This window comes from Anarhichas minor, unplaced genomic scaffold (genome assembly GCF_050575085.1).
Source record: "Anarhichas minor isolate MPS153535 unplaced genomic scaffold, ASM5057508v1 ptg000002l, whole genome shotgun sequence".
NCBI lineage: Eukaryota > Metazoa > Chordata > Actinopteri > Perciformes > Anarhichadidae > Anarhichas > Anarhichas minor.
Window position 1 is genome coordinate 756,268 of NW_027466448.1, and position 21,982 is coordinate 778,249.

Consider the following 21,982-nt stretch of genomic DNA (forward strand, 5'->3'; position numbering starts at 1 on the left):
GTTGTGGTCATCTGCAGAAAAAGACAGAGAAAGTTAAAGATAAAAAGCTGGTAAACGGAGTCCGAGTACGAGTAACGGTTCGAGAAAATACACTTAATTGCGAAAGTGATGAGAAAATCAATACCACTCTCATGTCTGTACGCTAAATATAAAGCTACAGCGTAGCTGGTTAGCTTAGCATAAAGACTGGAAGAAGGGGTAAACAGCTAGCCTGTCTCTGTCCAAAGTTACAAAACTCCCTTTGTCATGTTTGTTGAATCTGAACACTAACTGATGTGTAAAAATAGCACGTTGTGGTTTTAGACAGGCTAGCTCTTTTCAGTCTTTATGCTATGCTAAGCTAACCAGCTACTGGCTTTAGCCTGATATTTACCATACAGACATGAGTGTTGGGGATCTTCTCATCTAACTCTCGGGGAAAACAATAAATAAGCATATCTCCCAAAATGTCAAACTTTTCCTTCAAGATTTCCTTTTTTTGTTTTGTCAAATAAAAAAGCTCCCCGTTGTGCTTCGAAAGGAAAAATCTCAGCCGTGTTTAAATGGTGTCTTTAATTTCAAGGCACTCACTTCACATTAAAGTTTATATCAGCAATATTTGGACTGTAAGATACCTGAATACAGAACATTAACATATTCATGACTCATTAAATCTCAATAAAATATAACATATGTGTCGTATATCCATGCAGAACTATTTAATAAATAAAGTTACTGTTACGTTTAAGTAAATCCACATTCTAGATTCTTTAGAAATATCTCAGATTCTGTTGCACTTGCATTAATACGAGTCATTCTGTATCACATTTGACATTTTTGACAAAAACAACTTCTAATTGTCCTGAAACGTGTGTAAGTAATGCATTACAGATATCTGAACTTGCCCTCATTACCTGAATGAATATTGGATTTACTCGTCTCCTACTGTGTCTGGTTGAGCTGTCGAATACGTAGTAGTTGTGATATATGCAAAGGGATTAAAGGGTCAGTTTTCACAAATCATAAACACATATATATATTCTCTATTAACTAGTGGTGTCTCGCCGTCGACACAGTTTTGTCTCAGGATTTTAAATATCCATCTCTGAGATTTCTGCAGAAATCTAAAGCTTGCAGATTTGTGAGTCTGTACTTAGTCTTAAATTAGCTAACCTCAGCATGCTATTTCCCATGTTTAACGTCTTACTTTGACATGTTAGCAAGCTAGCATCGGCCAATTAGCACTGAACACAAAGTACAGCCGAGACTGATTGGAATGTCGTTCATTTTGCAGGTATTTGGTCATAAACCAAAGTATTGGGCACATTAAAGTTTTGACCTGATGATGGCGCTAGATGAAAAGTTAAGAGATCTACAAAGCTATTACAATTCATCCTGAGGGGAACATGAATATCTGTACAAACTTTCATGCCAATCCATCCAATAGTTGTTTGTAGGACTAAATAAAAAGGTTACAATCATAAGCATTCATCCTCTGAGGACGTTGAATAATTGTACGATATTTCATAGCAACCCATCTTATTGTTGCTGAGACATTTCACTCAAAACCACATATGTTAACCTCACGGTTGCCCTAGATTAGTCAGATGATCACCAAAGTCATTAGGATTCATCCTCTGGGGAACATGAATATCTGTACAAACTTTCATGCCAATCCATTCAACAGTTACTGAGATGATTCACTCAAAAACAAAATATGTTAACTTGTTTGTAGGACTAAATGAAAGGTCAGAGGGTTGATGAAATCTAAAGGATTCAACCTCTGAGGACCTTGATATTTCATAGCAATCCATCTTATTGTTGCGGAAACATTTCACTCAAAACCACAAATATCAACCTCACGGTTGCGCTAGATTAAAAGTCAGTACAAAACTTTCATGCCAATCCATCTAATAGTTGCAGATGTATCTCAGTCTCGACCAACTGACGGACCAAACAACAACGCCATCGCAAGATCATCAACAGACTTCACTTCAGCTGTTTCTTGTCATTGAAGAAATAGTCCCGATGAAAACTGCATTAATGTTTTAAAACTAAATCCCATTTACCTCCATGGTCTAAAAAACCTGGTAAAATAAAACCTAAACTATCTGCAGGAATAGGGTCGGGGTTTTTTCATAATTTGGTTGAACTGTCCATTTAAGGATTGTTTGTGGGCGTTTTTTAAACCTCTTCACAGGATTCACGCCACATTTGCCACAACAGAGCCAAACATCTCCAGCATCCTTTTTTCTTCTTCTCATTCTTACAAAACTGCTCTTGAAAGCTGTGTCTCCGAGTTGAGTCATTCAAGTTTCATAAACCCCCGAGAACCTCAACTCACTTCTTCATGCTTTCAAGAATGTGAAACATTTCCTGCAGAGGATCTCACAGCAGGTTCACCTTAGCCACCACTTGCTTGCAGCCCGTCTTGGAGTATTCGTGCCCCCCGACCTCGGGGTAATATCCAACCTCCCCCGCCAGGCGCTCTATGTTGGTATGATCCGGGTAGAACCCCTCTCGGGTCATTTCATCCAGGAAGCACTCCATCACGTGACTTTTCTCCAAAAGGCCCAGAGGTAAGACGTCCGCCTCCGTCCACAGCGGGTGAAGCTTCTCCAGAGAGTTGCGTAATATCGGAGTCAGCTCATTCACCAGGTTGCTCGTGGAAATGCTGGAGGAGTTGTGCAGCATGTGCTTGGTGACGCGCGCGTGACCCAGGTTGCTCAGCAGCAGGTAGACGGCGTTCAGGTACTCGTTGGACTGCTTGGACGCCACGAGCTGCAGCAGCGCGCCCAGGATCTCGGCGTGCATGTGCTCGGCCTCGTCGAAGACGAAGAGCGGGATCTTCTCCTCCTCCTCGGCCCGCTTGACCATCTCCGAGATGACCGCGGCGAGGTCGTGGGCGCACCGCAGGGCGTCGGCCTCCTGGGGGCAGTGGTGGAGGACGTAGTACTGCAGCACCAGCGTCTCCCCGACCACGGAGCGGAAGTGTCCCGCCAGGAGGCGTCCCAGGTGGCTCTTGCCCACTCCGCTGGGGCCGTGGAGGGACACCACCAGGGGCTTGTTGTGGACGTAGGTGGACAGGTAGTCCTTCAGGTGGGACAGCAGACCGTCCACCGCTCCCTGCTGCCCAAACACCTCTCTCCTCAGCGTCTTCTCTAGCCCCTCCAGGTCGTACCTGAGAACGTGGTCATCTAGGTTCTCTATGGCGTTGTACACCTGGAAAGAAACAGATATTAATATACAGTATATACCGTAGCTGAGTCCCAGTTCACAGTTAGTATAGAACAGTAAATTATGTCTAACAGAAAACAACACTTGTCAATCAGACTGCAACTTTAAAAAGTAATCTTTCAAAAAAGCTAGAGAGTTGAGAAGATTGATACCACACATGTCTGCACGGTAAACATGAAGCTACATCCTGCGGCCGATTAGCTTAGCATAAAGACTGGAAGCAGCTAGCTGGCTCTGCTTTAAAGGTAACAAAATCTGCTCACAGCACCTGTAAAGCTCATTATATCTTCTTTGTTAAATTCGCACAGAAACCGAAGTGTAAAACCGGTTCGTGGAGTAGTTCCTTTGTAGCCTAGCGTTAGCTTTTCACTTCTGCTCATTGTATTCACGCTTCAAAAATCACAAAAATGGTGTTCGTTTGAGTAGATTATCTTGCTGAACAAAACGTGTAAATATTATAAACGTTCCAGTTCGATGCTAACTTCGTGTTGGACTACAAAAGTACAACATCTAGTCATCTCATTTAGCCACTTGTTAGCAACCGCCATTGCCTAACAAGTAGGGGTGGGGGAAAAATCGATACAGCATAGTATTGCGATATTTTGCGTGGCGATATTGTATCGATACACGGATGCCAAGTATCGATCTTTTATTATAAACTATGAAAAAAAAAAACTTTTTTTTTTGAAAAATCAAATCAATTACTTTTTCAGTCCACTAGATGGTGCTGAGTTATTTTCTGGTGAGGTCAGCAAAGGTCCCGGGTCAGCATGATTGGTAGGAAGTTGGTCAAAACAAAGAGACATCTGGCCTCACAACGGGGTTAAATCTGCCAACAGTAGCCAGGCTCATGGGGAGAGTGCAGCGCATAACTGTCTCTTTGCCCTTGACGTCCACGCATCGCAAGTTATACTGAGTTATATAACTCTTATATCCTATTTATATAAGTTATAGACACATTTGCATTCAGTTAAGTTGGACTATGTAGTAATACAAACAGTTCAGTTTGTCAGGTTCATGCAACATTTATGACATTGTTGGTCAGTCTGTCTGCTTGACAATCCTATTCTGCTGCAATAAAAATGATTGAAGTGAGATGAACAGACTGAAAACTTTATCTCATTAGATAAAACATGTTGACACAGTTTTCCTTTGGGGACATAATTTGAAGTGGAAAAAAGTAATAAATCGCAATATAGGCCTATGGTATCGCAATACTCAGAATATCGCAGTATCGTGATAATATCGTATCGCGGGACCTCTGGTGATTCCCACCCCTACTAACAAGTGCCTTTACTGAGGTAATAAATCAAGAGAGAAGTAGAGTCATTTTCTCATAGACTTCTATATAACCAGAGGAGTCGCCCCCTGATGGACACTAGAGAGAATGCAGCTTTAACACATGAAGCATCGGCTTCACTCAGTGGAACAGGAGGTTGCCGCCTGGTTGCTCCACAATATGATGCCTTTTCCATTGTTTTTTGTTTTGTTTTTTGACATCAGCAAACTGAAACACATTTGGACCCGTTAGAAATGTTTATGTTATTCATAAAGCCGTGAGATACTTACAACAGCCTTAAGTCAGAAACACTTAAGGCTGGATTAAGTCAACAAAGAGGCCCTGAGTTATGAATGAATGAGCAGTGGGAGCCGAGACGGACTTAAGAATTTCAGTAATGATGCATGACTCACGTAGACCTGAAATACATTTTTAGTGAATAAACAATGACGTGACCCGGCATGTTTGGTCTATATTTACACCCTGCGTCGTCAAACAGGTGTTGGCTCCTTTTACCTGGACGAAGACGATGGCGAAGAGCAGGTAGAGGCAGTACTTGGCTCGGCTTTGCTCCTGCTTTGGAGGGGCCCGCCGCCTCCCTCTGTTGGGATACAACACCCTTTTCCTCCTCCTCTTCTTCTTCTTCTGGGGGACGGAGGACGACGACAGGGTGGAGGAGAACGACGTGGGTCCGTCGAAGGTGAAGATCTTGGGGCTGGTTTTCGACGGCGCCCCTGCGAGGTTCCCGTCCGCCCCGAGCCCCAGCAGGGCCATCTCCTGACGCCTCTTCTTCATGGCCCGGTACTTCTGTTTGATGCGGATGACGGCGCGCAGAGACGAGGAGAAGCTGGACAAACTGAGGACGGGACTGTCCCTGAGTGTTTCGTCTCTGTCTCCTTCGCCGTCCAACTCCGTGTCCACCTCCTCGTCCATCTCTCCCTCAACCTCTCCCTCCGTTTGAGAGCTGCTGTCTTGGTCGCTCATCTGCATAGAGAAAGCAGCTAAAATCAGTATTTTTCTTATATTCACAATGACTGCTTTTATGAGAAAGGAGTCGCTCGTGGTGACAAACCCATCTGCTCTACGGAGCATGTTGGCCTCTTTCAGCTATTTGTTTTGGGAGATGCTTGTTTGTCTATCCTGAACTTTGTATTTCGGGCCCACACTATCTAACACAAGACCAAAGACCCTATTTGTGGGAGCAGATCAGCCGGGCGGACGCTGAATGTTGCCGTGAGTGTTGCCTCGTCTCTCCTTGCTCAAAACACAAAGTAAAACAAATAGATAGATACTTTCTTTCTAACTTACTTTTGGTACTTAATGTATATTTTGGTATTAGTTCTTTTGTGCTTTTACTTGTATGTTGAGTATTTCTAGACTATGGTATTACTACCTTTACTTTTACATTTTATTACTTCTTTAACCTCTAACAACCGGCCCTCTTTATTTCCTCAACATCAGTTTGTTCTAAAGACCACAGACTGATGTTAAAATGCTTTGTCACGCTTCACAGCACAAGCTTTCCCTCAGCTACTTCCTCTTGTCTGTCGGGGAAATATTGCGTCACAGTAAAATATCAGTAACTTGTGAGGAAAAAAGAGAAGCTTTTTTTTAGATTTCTGACTGACAGCACGGTGAGTGGATGGTGTTGAAATAACTGCAGCCGAAGCCAGATTTCTAAGCAGAGAGCTGATAAGATATATTTATAGATGCTAAGGCACTCAGCTGTCATTCTTGTTTTTGATAACATCTATTATGTTCTGCTTCATCTGCTGCTAATCACGTTTCATTTCAAACATGTTAACACAGTTTTCCCGGCACAGAGCTGCTGTTTTCCCTTCAAACATGATATTCAAATCAAAGTGATAATTACTTTGGAAATGTTCCTGCAGAAATAAGGAAGTGCAGTTCATTCAGGAACATAGCTGGCCCATGCTGCACAGAAGGGAGCTTTGTAACAGCTTGTACGTGTATCAGTAACTCTCTAGAAGTTTTGCAAACCGTGACGGCAAAAACATTCATGCAGCTTTTAAATGAAGCTGTAGTTGCACACGTGCAATTCTGACTTCAGTTATAGAGTGAAGTCCTTCATCTTTGTTGAATTATCGTCAATTAATTCAAATAAAGTCTGCAGAATTCTGCAAAATTACAGATGGAAGGTGTGAAATGGAGCCGGTTACACAATCATCTGTGTTGTAAAACATGGAGTGTGAGTTACAGAAAAAGGAGGAACTACCAGTTACACCCAGAAGGAGGTCAGCCTAAAAAAAACTAAATGTGTCAAATACAAATTTAACACAATCAATACTCCAGTTAGTCATACATTCTGGGATTATTGTTTCACAGCTGGGAGGAGTAAGGAAACAATGTGACTGTGATCAGAGTGGGATGTTGTTCTTGGCTCAAAGGCAGCGTCATTTCTGATAAACGTGCTAAAGTTGTGTCCAAGTCTCTTTTTACTTCAGCACAAAAGAATTCAGCAAAGCTCACAGGGGAGACAAAGCAGACAGTATCAGTGGTCTTTTCACATGCACGGACCTGAGAGGACCGGCCGCATTCCAAACATTTTACAGCTCTCTGATGATTTTTGCTCTGTTAAAAACACAACTAAGAATACCTCTTTGTGAGCTTCTCTCTCCAGAGTTCTTTGTGAGTTTTGAGCGCAAAACAATTGCAGCTGAAACACAAACAGAAGAGACACGAGTTAGTCGGTTAGAAGCTTTCTTTACAAAGTGTGCAGACAGGTAGCGAATTACTGCCTCACACAGAGCAAAGGGGGGATGAGGTAAAATAAAACAGACAAGAAAAAAGTCTTTTCTTACCTCTGATGTGGCTCAAATGTTGTGACTTGAGTGCAGCTTTAGTCCAAAGCTCAGAGAGCAGAGAGCCCCACACAGGAAGAAACCCTCCTATCCGACTCTCACCTCCTAATACTGTTCTCAACCAGCTGCTGGCTCCGCCTCTTTCTTCCTCTTCTATTCTCTCTTTCCACTTTCTGCTCTGACACTTTACACAACGCTGCCTTTATTCTGCAGCAGATCCACTTTCACGCGTGGCTTTCTTAAAAAAAAAACACTAAAAAAAAACACCACCAGAGCTCAAATCCACATTTACTGCTTTTCTTTTTCACATTTTTAAATCATCTTTACAGATGAATTAATGTATTAATTCAACATTTGCATATTCATCTGCATGAAAAAGCATAACACCTTTTTAGTGAAGTTTATTAATAAATTAAGTGTTTTCTTTTGGTGTCAATAAGATCTGAGCAAATACTAAAATACGTAACACTGCTGAGTGTCTGGATGATATTTTGTGGTTGTTTCTGACTTATTTATGCAGGAAACGTGAACTTCTATGACTCCAGCGGTAACTACAGTGAGTACATTCACTCAGTACAATCACGGTTTGCAGATTGATGGATCGATGCTTTGTACGTGTTGATAAACCAGTGATGATGAAGTCAGACAGAAGACTTTCTGCTGCATATTTTTACTTTTGATTCTGCTGAGACATGTTTTTTCATGCGCCGATCAGTTTTGAGATTTTGGCCTCCATGACATGTTTTCTGTCAGACGAGTGGAAAGAAAACATCAAAAATACACGTTCAGGTGTTAGTAACAGTTATGAATATACTGTAGTCCATTTCTGCCAATAAATACTCCTATTACACACTGGTCCTTTAAGCTTGATGAAATTAAGAGTCAAATGTGGCAGGATTGAGTGGACGAAATTTGTTTTGCTAAATGATCAGAGATTTTAGGGGATGTATTTAGAGCTGGAACTTAAAAAAAATGCATCAGCAACTATTTTGATGATCTTTATGTTCCTGTAAAAAAATCCAAACATCTGCTGCTTCTTCCAATGGGACAGGAAAGTGAATATATTTTGGTTTTCGGACAGGAAAAGCAATTTAAATAGTGTCAAACGGATTCATTTTGTGACGTTTAAAAAAGACAATAACTTGAAAATAAAAAGTGACAGCTAGCTGCGGCTCTGTTTGTGGGCGTACAGACTTTAAAACTGTACTCGGGACATAAATAGAAATGCAAAGAGGTGTGGTAAACATTTGCATCATTTCCCTACAACTAAATGTAAAAAATAAAAGTCACGCAGTGCAACACATCGACCCAACCAGGTCAAGAGAGTCACATTTATAGAAACCGTCTGATCACGCTTTGAAGAGATAAAGACGAGTGTGTAGCTGGTGTGAAGAGGAAGCCATCAGACTCCAGCGGAACAGGAAGCATTCATCATCCTCTCAGCCTCCGTACACAGTTTACGTTCAACAAGCTGCTGTAAGTAAACTGTTAACGTTGGGAGGACGACGAGGAGGGATTAGTCATACGTGACGGTGGAAGACAGATGTGGCAGTTTGCTTCTGCAGCAGCAGCCAATCAGACGACCAACAACGAAAAAACGGCACTTTTTTTTAATGAGAATTGTTTTTATTAGCGACACATTAAAGAGGTGTTTGTGTCTCTTAACTTTAGTCTGACCAGCGTGTGGATCACTTTTACACCTCGGAACAACTTTAGGAAACAATTTATTAAAACGTTGGAGCCAACAAAGAAAAATGAAATGGCAAAAAATAATAAATGCATTCCGAATAACTTTTACTTGTGAACTGAAATAGTTACACACACACACACACACACACACACACACACACACACACACACACACACACACACACACACACACACACACACACACACACACACACACACACACACACACACACACACACACACACACACACACACACACACACACACACACACACACACACACACACACACACACACACACACACACACACACACACACACACACACACACACACACACACACACACACACACACACACACACGCACGTCTGATAAAAACTTCGGTTCCGTTTCTCTTCTTCAGTGTTTGGTAAATAACTCACTCATTTGTTTTTCTTGCCGAGAATTAGACGACAAGATCGATACCACTCAAGTATCTGCGAGTTAAATATAAAGCTATGCAAAGACAGTTAGCTTAGCATAAAAACAAGAAACTAGCCATTTCCCCCCCACTTCCAGTCTTTATGCTAAGCTAACAGGTGTTTGAGGGATTCAAATTGTTTTCTCTCCTTTGTTTACAACTGAAGAACAGGTGGAAAACGTTATTTCCAAGATAATCTTTCTAAGTTCTTGATTCTTTTTGTTTGTGAAAAGGGTGAAAAAAAAAGTTATGTTAAGATAATTTAAGAAAAGATAATTGTTTTTTAAAACAAGTGAAAGTTTCTCCAGGGTGATTTGATAAGATAATTAAATAATATATACTTTTTTCCCCGTGTGAGAAAGGAAAAGGTTTTCCAGGGTGATTTAACATCATTTACGATAAAATAATTTTAAACAGTTCCCGTTTTTTGTCATTTCACCCCGAGAGACTAAAGTGCAAAGACGTGCTGACAAACATGATTTGTACTTTGTGTTTAGAGTTCATGGAAAAATAAAAATTTAACTGGGAAAAAACAAACACTGGGAAGAGGTGAACTTGTGGCTAAAATGAGAATTACAACAACAAACACCTTTCTCACCTTTTACAGAAAGAGAAAACATTAAAGAACTTGGAAAATAATTCTGGGAAACATTTTTTTAAAGTCATAAACAGACGAGAAAACTATTAAAATCAGATTATTTTCTTCTCATTTTCCTCTCAGGGCTTCCGTACATTCTGCTTCCGAAAGCATCCATTTCTCAAAAAGCGTCTTGTTTTTCTAACGGTTGAGTCTAAATGACTTTATGAGCCAATTGTTCAACAAAAACACAAAGATGTCCGTCTGAGTTTAGGCCTTTCGGGTCGATCTAAAGTCGAGCTTTCACGTGAACATTCTGCAGGTTAAAACGTTTCACTAAGTAACAAACAAAAAGCACAAATGCTTAAAAAAGGAGTGAATAGAAACCACCTGTTGCTTCCTCAACACGCCGACATGTCGCCGTACGTTTAAGGTGTCATAGGTCAATGTGTCCACAGTAAGTTGTGTGATCGGAGCGCTTTGTATACGGGACAGACGGACACGCTCACATCTCTCACAGCTTCGGGTCAGAACCCATGAGCTTCATCAGCGGCTCCATCAACGATCGGCTGGTTATCTTCCTGAAACCCGAGTACTGCTCAGTGGAAACTATCGAGGAGTAATGTTGGAAAAAAGGTAAAACATTCCTGCGTTGTACTGAAGAATAGACACTAAAGTCCTGAAAGGATTTAAGAAACAAATCTTTACATTTTAAGCAGGCTGTTAAACTGGGAACAAACGGACATAATTCTGACTGTTTTAGCGATTTATATTCTTTGTTTATGTCTGTAAAGATGCTCCAGCATGATCCACTTTTCTTCAGCTACATCAAGTTAAGTTGGGAAACTGCAGCTAAATATTTAGTCTCTTCTTCAAGAAGTTGAGGCGTTTGAGACACGTGTCCGATAGTTTCTCGCAGGTTATTTTAAGTCAGTGTTTTACTTCCTCTTCCTGCCTCGGCCCCGCCTCCCTCTGCCGGAGGAGGAGGGGCCTCCTGCTTCTCCGGCAGCGTCCGACGGGCTGGCCCCGATGTTGATCTGTCCCTCCTGGATCTCGCTGCGAGCCTCCGGAGGAAGGTGTTCGATCTGCTGCTGAGCCTCCAGGTAGAACATGACGTCCCTCAGCTGCTCCTGCAGCTCCGATATCGCCCCGTCCTTATGCTCCCCTGCAGGGGAACATGGGAAATGCACTTTAAAGACACCGGACTGTAAACTTTAAAGAAGTTGTACTAAACTCCCAGAGCAAGTCTTCTTCTTTAGAGGAAGACTTATTAAACCTACAATTACCGTTTGTTCATTTAGGGGGCATCGAACACAACTTTGACGTAGCATCCCCTCTTAAAAGGTACAGTTCACCATAATAATAAAACAATACATTCTTCCTCTTAAATGCGACCAGGACATTGGCTTTAATGTTTTCTATTTGTTGATCACTGATAATGTTACATTGCGTGTTTGAATTGGCCGGAGGAGAGCTAGTTAGCGTTAGCAGCACTGGAGCCATTGACTTACATCATGATGCGTTGAGGCTCCAGTCAGCAAAAATGAGAATCGGGGGATTTATTGAGTTTTGTAGTTGTATCTCGTTCCGTTATATTGGAGAGAAGACAAACATCTCTACAGATTTTAACTCAGCAACTCACATCAAAAACAATCTACTAATAAACATCACTCCAGGTAAGAGGATGAACATGGATTGTTGATTTTAGGGTGTACTGTCCCTTTAAGTGGATACGACGTCCTGAATATTCAAACATTTTGAGTTCCGTTGATGTTTTGCGACACAGAAAAGTTGCTCAAAGATGGAAAAAATAAAAATACGAAACAAGAATAAGACAAATTCATAGAGACCTGAGAAAACAAAAGAAACTGTATAAATATTTATTTTAGACGAGCTGAAGCTGCTATAAAACACACGTCACCGTATTTTAAACGTCACCTCTTAACATAAGTATTATTATAAGCAAGATTATTTTGACTATACTATGTGCAGTATAACTTTTTATTACTTTTAAATATCACTCAATATTACTTCTCTATTCTAGTTATATTATTAGGAACTGCAGTTATTTCATTTATTGACTCTTGTTGCTTTTCTATTCGATTTTGTGTCTGTAATTGTTACTCTATTGTTCATATAACGCTTTTTGTTATTCTTTTGTAATCTTCTGATCAAACTCTGGCACAAGAACTTACTTCGGGATTAATAAAGTTCTATCTTATCTTAAATATGGAATAATTCAACAAGTCTAAACCTTGTGAACGCTCTCCTGTTGATGTCTAATGAGCTAAGTTTGTCTTTTCTTTCATTGGATCATTACAGAAAATAATCTCTGTGTCAAACAATGGTTTATATTTACATGTTCAGTTCATCAAGATAATAGTCACAAATGAACTCCACTTCTGTCATTTTTAAAGCGTAACGTAAAAAGCTTTCTTTGAAGTCCACCTGCCCACAGACCACAGACCACAGACGCTCTGAAGCTAACTGGCACATTGACATTGAGGTGGAACCTGTCCCTGGTATATTAATAAAGAAATAAAACACAAACGTTGACTTTTTTTAAACTCTCCAACAGTCTCCAACTCATGGGTGTCAAACTCATTTCCACATCAGCATCACGGTCGCCCTCAAAGGGCCGGTTGTAAATGTAACTACTCCTAACATAACTGTCTCTGCATTTGATTATTGTTTATTCAAGTGTAAAAATATTGTACATGCAGTTATATAAATGTAAAAATATATTTAAGCACATTTCTGTTATAACTTAAATCCTTTTAATTTAGGGTTAAGAAAGCCACATTACTCTATCAAAGATCAAACTATTAAAGAAAATAGCAAAGACAAATATCAAACAAGTTATTACAATAACTTTGTTCAATGCTTAAAATCCTTTCAAGGGTGCGTTTGCACAATCCCACGTGAAGTATTTCATGTGTTGTAAAGACACGTTTAAAGTAGTCTTCAATGTACTCACAATACATTTACATGTCAAGTGTACAGTAACCAGCCAAAGAGCTGCTTCTGTGACTGTGTTTAAGTATCTCATCATTATGACTTTCTACCTCATAACTTCGCCTTTCTATCTCAGAATTATGACTTTCTATCTCATAATTTCGACTATTGGGATATTTTTATTAAATGAAAAAAAAATTTAAATTTAAATATTTTTATTTTTTTGCTGGCGGATTCGCGGGCCACATAAAATGACGCCCGCGGGCCTTGAGTTTGAGACCCCTGCTCTAACTGAAAGGAAAGACCTGCTGAACTCAATCAGAAGCTCATCTTTGCTTCATCTTAACGTGATCGTTCCAGAACAAAGACTCTGGATTTATTTACACAAAGTATTGATTTAACTCAACCGAGAGAGAACCAGTGGAACCACAACAAGCCTTTACTCCGACTACAGACACTTACAAACTGAATCAGAACAGAAAAGCACAGTGTGTGTGCGCGCATACATATATACATACATACATACATACTGTGCTTTTCTGTATGTACGTACAGACATACACACATACACACATACACAGGTTATGTTACGGCACAAACTGTGTGTCCTCCACATAAACAGAGAGCTGATGCGATGAGGATCTTTAGTTTGAAAGCCTTCGGGGCAGAAGGCTGAAGGAATAATACAGGTCTGTCTCAACGTTCAACCTCTCTGCTGACGTTCAGGTCGCCCTCAGGCTGAGGCTGAAATGTCAGGTGGACTGAAGCTGATCTAACTTGGTCTACGTGCAGAATGTGACTCCAGCCATCTGCAAATATTGTGAGTATAAATGAGGAAGTGATCTCTCAGACTGCCGGCTCCAGAAACAAAGAATAACCCGACTACCTTCAGGAACATGTCATTGTTTTTCTGCAGTATTCTGAATGTCTACCAGCCGAGCGTCGACATGAACGGTGGTTATGGTGAAATAAACGAGCAGCAACAGGCGAGCTAATGTGTAGAGACGTCTTGCTTTAATGGATCTGTATCGGATCAAATAAACCGGATTAAATGAAGTGTTTCGTTAACCTCGGCCTGATGGTTATTATGCGATAATAAATGTGGGATTAATCAGAGATTTGACACAAACGTTTGTGTGCAAAACGTTCAGTTAGCAGCTTCTTCTTTTTAGTCTCTTTTGCAGGTTTAAAAAGACAAAAAGGCCAAAATGAAACCTGTTTAAAAAGCTGATTAAAGTGCTCTCTGTACTCAAAGATCATCTGTAAAAGAGAAGACGCGTCACTCTGTAACACTGCCGTGTTTCTGACATCTTCTGGAGTAAAACCAGCTGATCTCGAGAGTCACGCTCTCAAAGTTAAACTTTAAATCATTATCAGAGATTCAAGCTTCTGAATGTTGGAGCTTTGAATCCGGACCGTGAGTGTTTGGATCAACGAGTTTGTGTGAAGTAGAGACGACGGATGTTTCAGATCTAATCAACAGTTCGGTGAAGATAGAAGTTATGGAGCAGACTTCTGTCAGCAGATAATAAAAAGGAAACTTTGCCTATTTTCAACCAGATTTGTATCATAATTACACTCGGAGCTCAAAGTCTTCAGGATGACGGGAAGTTTTTTGCACAAAAAGTACAATTTGTAGTTCGAACAACAGCTGGAAAAAATATCATCTGGCAAATGACAACGGGGGAAGTTTTAGAAACTGAAACGAGAGAAATTTCTCTGGAACAAAATCAAAGCCTGCAGCTCCAACAGGGCAAATATTTACATGCATGTTGGGGCTTATTAGTGATTATCTAAAGAGACGTCTGTATTGTTTGACATTTACTGTCTGGTGATCTCTGGTTGTTTTATATTTTTTACGTTTGATCATAAATACTATGAATAGATGGAAAATAGAGGTCGATGAAAGCTCAATGTTAAGAGGTAGAAACATTTGCATTCTGACAATAATTAAGTTTCCAACGGGCAGAAAACTCACTTTTACGACACAAAGCTGGTTGAAAAGTTTCCTTTTAAATCAGGAGATCCGTAGTGCTGCTGTGAAGGTATTGTAGTATTAAAATGAGGGAAGTAAACTGAACATTAGTTATTCTACATTTCTTTCACTTGCTGTGTTACTGTAAAAGAAAATAAGAAAGTTCTACACTGATGCATCACCGTCGTTTGGAGCGAATCTTCCACCAGCATTCATGAGTTTATACCAGCACTCCTCCTCCTCCTCCTCCTCCTCCTCCACTCACCGCTCTCCTTTCCTTTGCGCTCCTCCTCTACCAGCTGGGACTGCAGCTGCGTCTGATTGGCTCTCAGACAGCGGTTCATCTCCTGCTCCTCCTTCAGCTCCTGGCTCAGCTTCACCACTCGAGTGTGCAGCTGAGTGCACCTGAGCACAAAAAACGCACAATCAGCACAATCAGCTGTATGTTGGCACAAAGTCGTTACAGTCAAACCTTTATTTTTGGAGCTCTTCCGGTAGTTTCCTTTAACAAAACATTTTAACAGCAGGCATTGCGAGTTGCCATAACAAGAAAAAACTGATCATTTTGATGAGTCAGCATGCAGAAAATACCAAATGACACACTTGATTAATGTCGATAATTAAACCCTTTTGTTCCTGTTGGGACATGTTTTACTTTCTGCTGACGAAGACAAAGCTCCATTGTTGCACAGAAACACTGATATGATAAAATCTAGATCTAATCTTTATTTATATCTAAAACCTTTAATCCCACTTGATGACCCATGATTCATTGTGACGATTAAAGAAAACAAGAGTGTGTCACAGGGTTGAATTCTGGGCGCTGACATCACATTTATTCCAGAGAACGTTACGTTTCCAGGGTCAAATGTTTGTGTTTGCACCTGTGAGTAAGAATGTCGAGTGCACAGAAACATATTCGGTATCATTTGACTTCCCTCTATATGTTAAATGTGTAACTTGTTTTTGTGAAACACTTTGAGCTGCATTCTGTTCATCTTAAAAAGGTGACATCATTAAAGACACCGTCTCCAAAGATCTTCACCGCTTTAATTCAAATGTCAAAGTAGCTGCAGCAGCTTCTCCCATGTAGTCGTTTTAAATGTTTAAATGTTTTACAGTTCAGCTGTGTTTTCCTACCTCAGAACAAAGTGTCATATTCATGGGAAGTATTAAAATTAAAATAACGGGAAAACCTCCAGAAACAAACAGGACAGACGCCACTTGAGTCGCTCTTCACCTACTTTTTCTCGATGCCCTGCTTCTCTTTGCCGATTTCTCCAAACCGTCTCTCCAGGTTGTCGCAGCGCTCCAGGGTCTCCTTGAATTTAACTTTCATGTTGTTGATCTTGAAGAGACGTGAGAGCGATCAGATAAACAGAAACCAAACTCAAAGACTTCACAGGATGTGCTGCGTGCACTCGGTACCTCCTCGGCCGTCTCCTTCTCCAGGTGCACGATCTTGTTCTCCCAGTAGATCCTCTGAGAGTCCAGCTGACTCGTCAGCAGGTACGAGTACTGCAGACATGGACGATGAGGAGTCAAGTCAGTTATGTGCCGATTCAGCAAAAACAAAGCCTCACAAAAGGAAACGCTTACCTCGAGTTGAAGCGCGTCTATTTTCTCGGCGTGGCAGGTGTCTCCCTCACACTCGTACTGCACCATCTTCCCATCAGTCTTGCTGGCCACCAGTCGATGGACGTAGTTATCTGGAACCACAGAGATCACCGGGAGTCACGAACAAACACTTAAAACACTGTTTATTTAAAGACACAGTAGTGATGGAGGTTCTTCTCCACAGTCAGTGTTTCACTACAGTAGATGTTCTGCTGTGGATGTATTTAAGACTCCTAAAAGAATCTCTATCACTTTAAGTGAACGTTATATTCAGAATGTTTTCACCTCTTTACCTTGATGTCAGACACTGAAGCTGTTATCTATGATCTCTACAAACACACCAGGTAAACAATCAGAGGACTAAATATTACCCAGAACACCTTTATAAAGGGACGTCTCTCAAGTTGCTCAGGTTATCTGCTGCCCTCTAGTGGACAGAACTGCAGCTTCAAAATCCATGAATCCTTGATCCAATGGATGTAATGGATGACTGAAGACACAAACACACATGAGCACAGAGTCAGTACCTCCGGCGTAGTCCCACACCCGGTGGTTGGTGAGCTGCATGGCGTACGTGTGCTGCGTTTCCTCAAAGTGTTTGTAGGCATGCCGGCTGACGTAGCGACCGCAACCGATGTGACCGCAGATCAAACAAATCCACAGGTTCTACGGAGAGAGAGACAGAGAGACAGAGAGACAGACAGACAGACAGAGAGACAGACAGAGAGACAGAGAGACAGAGAAGCGAGGGGGTGAGAAAATGATTTAAAATAACATAATCTAAAGTTAGAGCGATTTAAAAGATCACGTTACCTCCTGCACTCCACACTCAAAGCACTTGTTCTCTTCCACCGGTTCTGGTGTTTGACAGTATCGACACACAGGACACCTGAAACACACACAACATATTCATCTATTGTAACACACACGTGTGAGTGTGAGTCTTTTTGAAACAGAAGAATACAAAAGCAAAGGTCACATGACATGAAGCCTGGAGAACCAACCAGTGGACCAGGTGAGAGTAAAAGTACTCATGCTGCAGAATGGTTCATTTCAGATTCATACATCTTATATTACTGGATGATAATCATTGATAGAATAATGTATGAATCACTAATGTTTTTGAGTGATTTTATATGCTGCCGAGTAGTTTAATCTATAATCATACAGCATCATTTAGGAGTTGATTTATATTTTGTATGAATAATCTGTTAAATGCAAACAAAGACACTTTTTAGAGTCATCTCTGGTAGAAAAGAGGTCAAACGTCAGCTGATCTCTGCGGTTACGTGCGTGCATGTGTGCGTGCGTGCGTCTACACAACTCACGTGGCGTCGTCCCACCGCTGGAGACACTGGCTGTGGAAGCTGTGGTTGCAGAGAGTGGTGAGGATGCCGTTGACCGACTCGTCCATTCTCTCCAGACACACGGTGCACTTCGGCAGCTCGGTCAGCTCCATCACCGGCAGACTGGCTCCCTGAGGGGGAGGGAGGGGGGGAGGCAGAGGGAAAGGGGAGGAGATAAGAGAAAGGAAACTATGTGCTATTTGGGATGAAATGGATTTTTACTAATTCCATGCTATAAATCCTTTTTAATCCGCTGGTTTATGGACTGATGTTTTGAAGCCTCCAGTTCGGCGTTTTGGTCGTCGCCATCTTGTTTTTTTTGCAACCAGTAAACAGGAAGTGACCATATGTGGACTGAGGAGGAGTGACGTAGAGACGCCGTATACATCTCTGGTAGAGAGACCTGTCAATCACTGTGTAGCCCCGCCCTAAAGCATCCCCTGCTTTATGGTCTGTTTGACTCTAAATGGACCATAATGTACTAAATGAACATCATGCTGTATTGAAGAAGACTTGAAACTAGAGATTGTAAAGAAAAATGCTGCTTGAAAAATTAATTTTTCTATTATCAAAATAGCGGCCACTTATTTTGTTTCATGACCGACTGTACAGCTCTAGTATATAGTTAAACTTTAAGAATAAATGTGAGAATCTATCTTTACCTCTTCAGACTTTATGACCTCGGCCCGCTCCACATAAACCATTTGACACACGGCGTCCTCGATGGAGTTGAACTGGCGGCCGTTACACGCCGTGTAGAAACTGTCTGCGTCGGCCTGAAGAAACAAAACAGGAAGAAGAAATAAAGAAGCTGTCAGACATAAAGAGATATAAACCTCTACATACATCACAGAGAGTGGCATGTCTGTTCAAGAGAAAATAAACCATGAATGTTACTTAATGTTATCAAACACAAAACTAGGAAGTCCAGTTTCGCTCAACTTCCTTTCAGAACCTGAACACAACTCACTGAAACGTCAAAGCTGAACTGATCTTAAGGTGAAGATATGAGCAGACAGATGGTGTTAAAACAGACAGAAACCTCCTAAAAACTTCTCTTCAGCTAAAAGGAAAGATTTAAAATGATGCTGTAAACTTCCCTCCCTGAAACATAGCTTTCATAAAGCTTCATGATAAGAAGCAGTAACCCTGACCGTGCTGGTCCCTCACCTGCGTACAGAACTTGATCAGAACCATGTACTGGTTGGGGGTGGAGTCCCGGATGATCTTCATGTGCTCCATGACGTCGTTAAAAGGCGCCAGCAGCTTCATGAGGTCGTGGCTGGTCATGGTGGCGGGGACGGTCAGGATGCACACCATCGCGCTGCGCCTCACGTCCTCCGTCAGCGACGTCATTTTGCTGCAACACAAACAAAAAACACCCCGAATGAAGCAGACGGTGACGTCTTGGTCATGTAGAGGTGCGCGTGTGTGTGTGTGTGTGTGTGACTCACTTGGTCTTGTAGAGGTGCATGATGCCGTGGACGATCTCCACGGACGGGTTCCCGCTGAAGAAGGAGATCTGGTCCGGCAGCTGCTTGGAGGGCGACTCGGGTGCCGCGCCGGTCGCCTCGCTGTCGTCCGGTGACGCTTCGGTTTCCTCCAGAACGTCTGCTTCAGCCAGAGGTTCTCCGTCCTGCTCTGATGAACCAGCTTCACCTTCACCTCCACCTCCTCCTTTATCTAGTTTGCAAACATTTAGATATATGTAAACCAACATTGTTAGTCCGTCTGACAATGCCGTCTGACTTCCTGTCTGTGGTTCTCAGATACAAGCACATTGGTTCCTATTGAAGGCGTATTAAAAATTTAAGAGCCAAGAGAATAGAAAATGAAAAGCTGAAATAGAATAAAAGCGGTATAAAACAAAAGAATAAAAGTTACAGTGCAGTGTAAATAAATAAATAAATTATTATCTGATTTAAGGAGAGGCAGCAGCAAGTCTTCATATGAAATATTTCCAGCCTCATCCTTTAAGAGCTAGTTTAAAGCAGACTCTAATCTGATAATGTATAATGCAGCTTCAAAGCAGTCTGCATGTGCGTACCTGGGCTGGGCTCGAAGGTTTCTATGACCATGTCCCCCATCGCTCTGCTGCCAATGTGTTGGTGCAGCACAGCGGCTCGTTCCAGATCCGTCTTTCCACTCAGAGTGTGTTTGGCGACACCGAGAGCTTTCTCCTGCAGCTCCTTCTCCGACATGCCTTCAACTGGAGAGGAAACGAGTTTCTGTGAGCTCGAATGGACAAACTGGACCCCCGAGTATCTATCACCAGAATGTACTTCAAGTAAAAGTATTAATAGTCCAGTACAACGTTCCCTGTCGGTGTTTCTGGATTAATATTCCTCCTGCATTAATGTGTATGTTGCATGTTAACTCCTGTTGTCTAGTTTAATCTACATCAATGCATCATATTCTATAAGATCATCACATGTTTGTAGCGTCTCTGTTCTGTGAGAACCACGTATCTCTAAAAAGAACAAACAGCCTGTTACACATAAACGAACACTTCATCCTTCAGTTTACAATATCTATGTACAATATGTACCTCTGAGATGTAGTACAGTAAAAAGTACAATATGTACCTCTGAGATGTAGTACAGTAAAAAGTACAATATGTAGCTCTGAGATGTAGTACAGTAAAAAGTACAATATGTACCTCTGAGGTGTAGTACAGTAAAAAGTACAATATGTACCTCTGAGGTGTAGTACAGTAAAAAGTAAAACATCAACTAGCTAACAGTTAGATAGATAGGATCTCTTTCCTTGTCCCGCTTGTTAGCTTCACGGCTAACTCAGCACTACAACAGTGACTCTGAGAAACGTAAACTCACCAGCAGAGTACTGGAAACCTTGTGGAGAAGGAGACTGGTCGGCTAGTTCCAGACGGATAACAACCATAGACACACTCATGTGTTAAAAAAGGAAACGGCCACTTTTACACAGAACAAAACAACCCGGTGACAGCTAGCTAGCTAAAGCAAGCTAATTAACTAACGGCTAAAAAACCGTATAAAAAGGCAGTAAAAGCGAAACGTTTGCTATTCCAGTGACACCAGCATGTTAGTCATACTGGTTTTATCTACCGACTATCAACACAAACCTTAATTATGTTGTTTTAATAGCTAATACACTGCAGCTGTCCAACACTTAGCTAGCTTCCTGTCTGTGTATTCACAGCTGCTTCTAGCATGCTGCTCTTCTTCGTGTACTGAGTGAATCAGCAATATGTTAAGCCAAGGTGCGTCACTGCCACCTACAGGATGTAACTGTGTACTGCACCCAAAATATATAGATAATAGATTTATGATGGATGGATTGATAGATAGATGGATAGATTTAGTTTATTTTTGAAATTCTAACAAAATTCTCATTGTAATTATTGCAGCTTTTCTTTGCCTTTATATTAATCTGCTGTCAGTCAAACTGTTGTATTCCTCACATTACTAAGCTCTGAGCATTGATTTTAATGATTAATTTACTGTTAATTGTCTTAATTAATCAACTGTTTCATCTAAAATATGTAGTAAAAATATTTAAAATTGCAACGGTGACTTCTTTAAATAGTTTTTGTTCCTCTAACTAACAGATCTCAACATTTGAGCAGCTACAAGTAACTCTGAAAAATGACAGAAACAATTAATAAATTATCTAAACACAGCTTCTGGTTCATTTTCTGACTGTACATTGCAGCTCTAAAACATTTAAATAAATAAATACAAATAAATAAAGAGGTGAAAACATTTCACAACCAAATTCTCACATTTACCTTTTTATTTATTTATTTAAAAAAAGCTTTGACATTCCAGTGTTTCTGTTTTCCATTTTCTAACAAAAGAGGGTGGTGAGAGATGACAACCATCATCCTGAACCCTAAACAACATGTGGTGAGGTCACAAACGTCTTCTCTGCAGACAGACGGCTCGAGTGTTCAAAGAAAAAAGGCATTTATTACAGATGTGATAGAAGACCAACAGGAAGGAAGAGGATTCACCGTCTACTCACGTTCACGCTGTTCTGCCTAATTATTAATAAAATAGTGAAA

General features: G+C 41.1%; 2 protein-coding genes across 3 annotated transcripts; both read right to left on the minus strand.

Annotated features, from left to right (window-relative positions):
* Positions 1-533: 533 nt before the first annotated feature.
* Positions 534-7,738, minus strand: tor4aa (torsin family 4, member Aa). 2 transcript variants are annotated; one of them, XM_076109450.1, is made up of 4 exons: positions 7,318-7,736; positions 7,113-7,172; positions 5,012-5,479; positions 534-3,201 (listed from the first exon to the last, which is right to left on the minus strand). In XM_076109450.1, the coding sequence occupies exons 3-4, from the start codon at positions 5,477-5,479 to the stop codon at positions 2,368-2,370; spliced, it is 1,302 nt and encodes a 433-aa protein (XP_075965565.1). In that variant the 5' UTR covers positions 7,113-7,172; positions 7,318-7,736; the 3' UTR covers positions 534-2,367. The 2 variants fall into 2 exon arrangements, with proteins under 2 accessions (XP_075965565.1, XP_075965647.1); XM_076109532.1 differs by lacking the exon at positions 7,113-7,172 and having other exon boundaries at positions 7,318-7,738.
* A 2,022-nt stretch (positions 7,739-9,760) lies between these two features.
* On the minus strand, positions 9,761-21,138 carry brap (BRCA1 associated protein). Its single transcript, XM_076109955.1, has 13 exons — positions 20,772-21,138; positions 19,985-20,146; positions 19,392-19,620; positions 19,108-19,297; positions 18,600-18,713; positions 17,920-18,068; positions 17,405-17,480; positions 17,119-17,257; positions 16,574-16,683; positions 16,403-16,492; positions 16,219-16,322; positions 15,240-15,379; positions 9,761-11,209 (listed from the first exon to the last, which is right to left on the minus strand). The coding sequence occupies exons 1-13, from the start codon at positions 20,848-20,850 to the stop codon at positions 10,983-10,985; spliced, it is 1,809 nt and encodes a 602-aa protein (XP_075966070.1). The 5' UTR covers positions 20,851-21,138; the 3' UTR covers positions 9,761-10,982.
* Between the last annotated feature and the right edge of the window lie 844 nt (positions 21,139-21,982).

Excerpts from the sequence above, each read along its gene's own strand:
- tor4aa (XM_076109532.1), bottom strand. The coding sequence starts at position 5,479 with ATGAGCGACCAAGACAGCAGCTCTCAAACGGAGGGAGAGGTTGAGGGA. Across the intron at positions 3,202-5,011 it reads TCGCCATCGTCTTCGTCCAG|GTGTACAACGCCATAGAGAA; the intron begins GTAAAAGGAGCC and ends GTTTCTTTCCAG.
- brap (XM_076109955.1), bottom strand. The coding sequence starts at position 20,850 with ATGAGTGTGTCTATGGTTGTTATCCGTCTGGAACTAGCCGACCAGTCT. Across the intron at positions 20,147-20,771 it reads AGGTTTCCAGTACTCTGCTG|TTGAAGGCATGTCGGAGAAG; the intron begins GTGAGTTTACGT and ends TTTCCTCTCCAG. Across the intron at positions 15,380-16,218 it reads AAGCAGGGCATCGAGAAAAA|GTGCACTCAGCTGCACACTC; the intron begins GTAGGTGAAGAG and ends TTTTGTGCTCAG.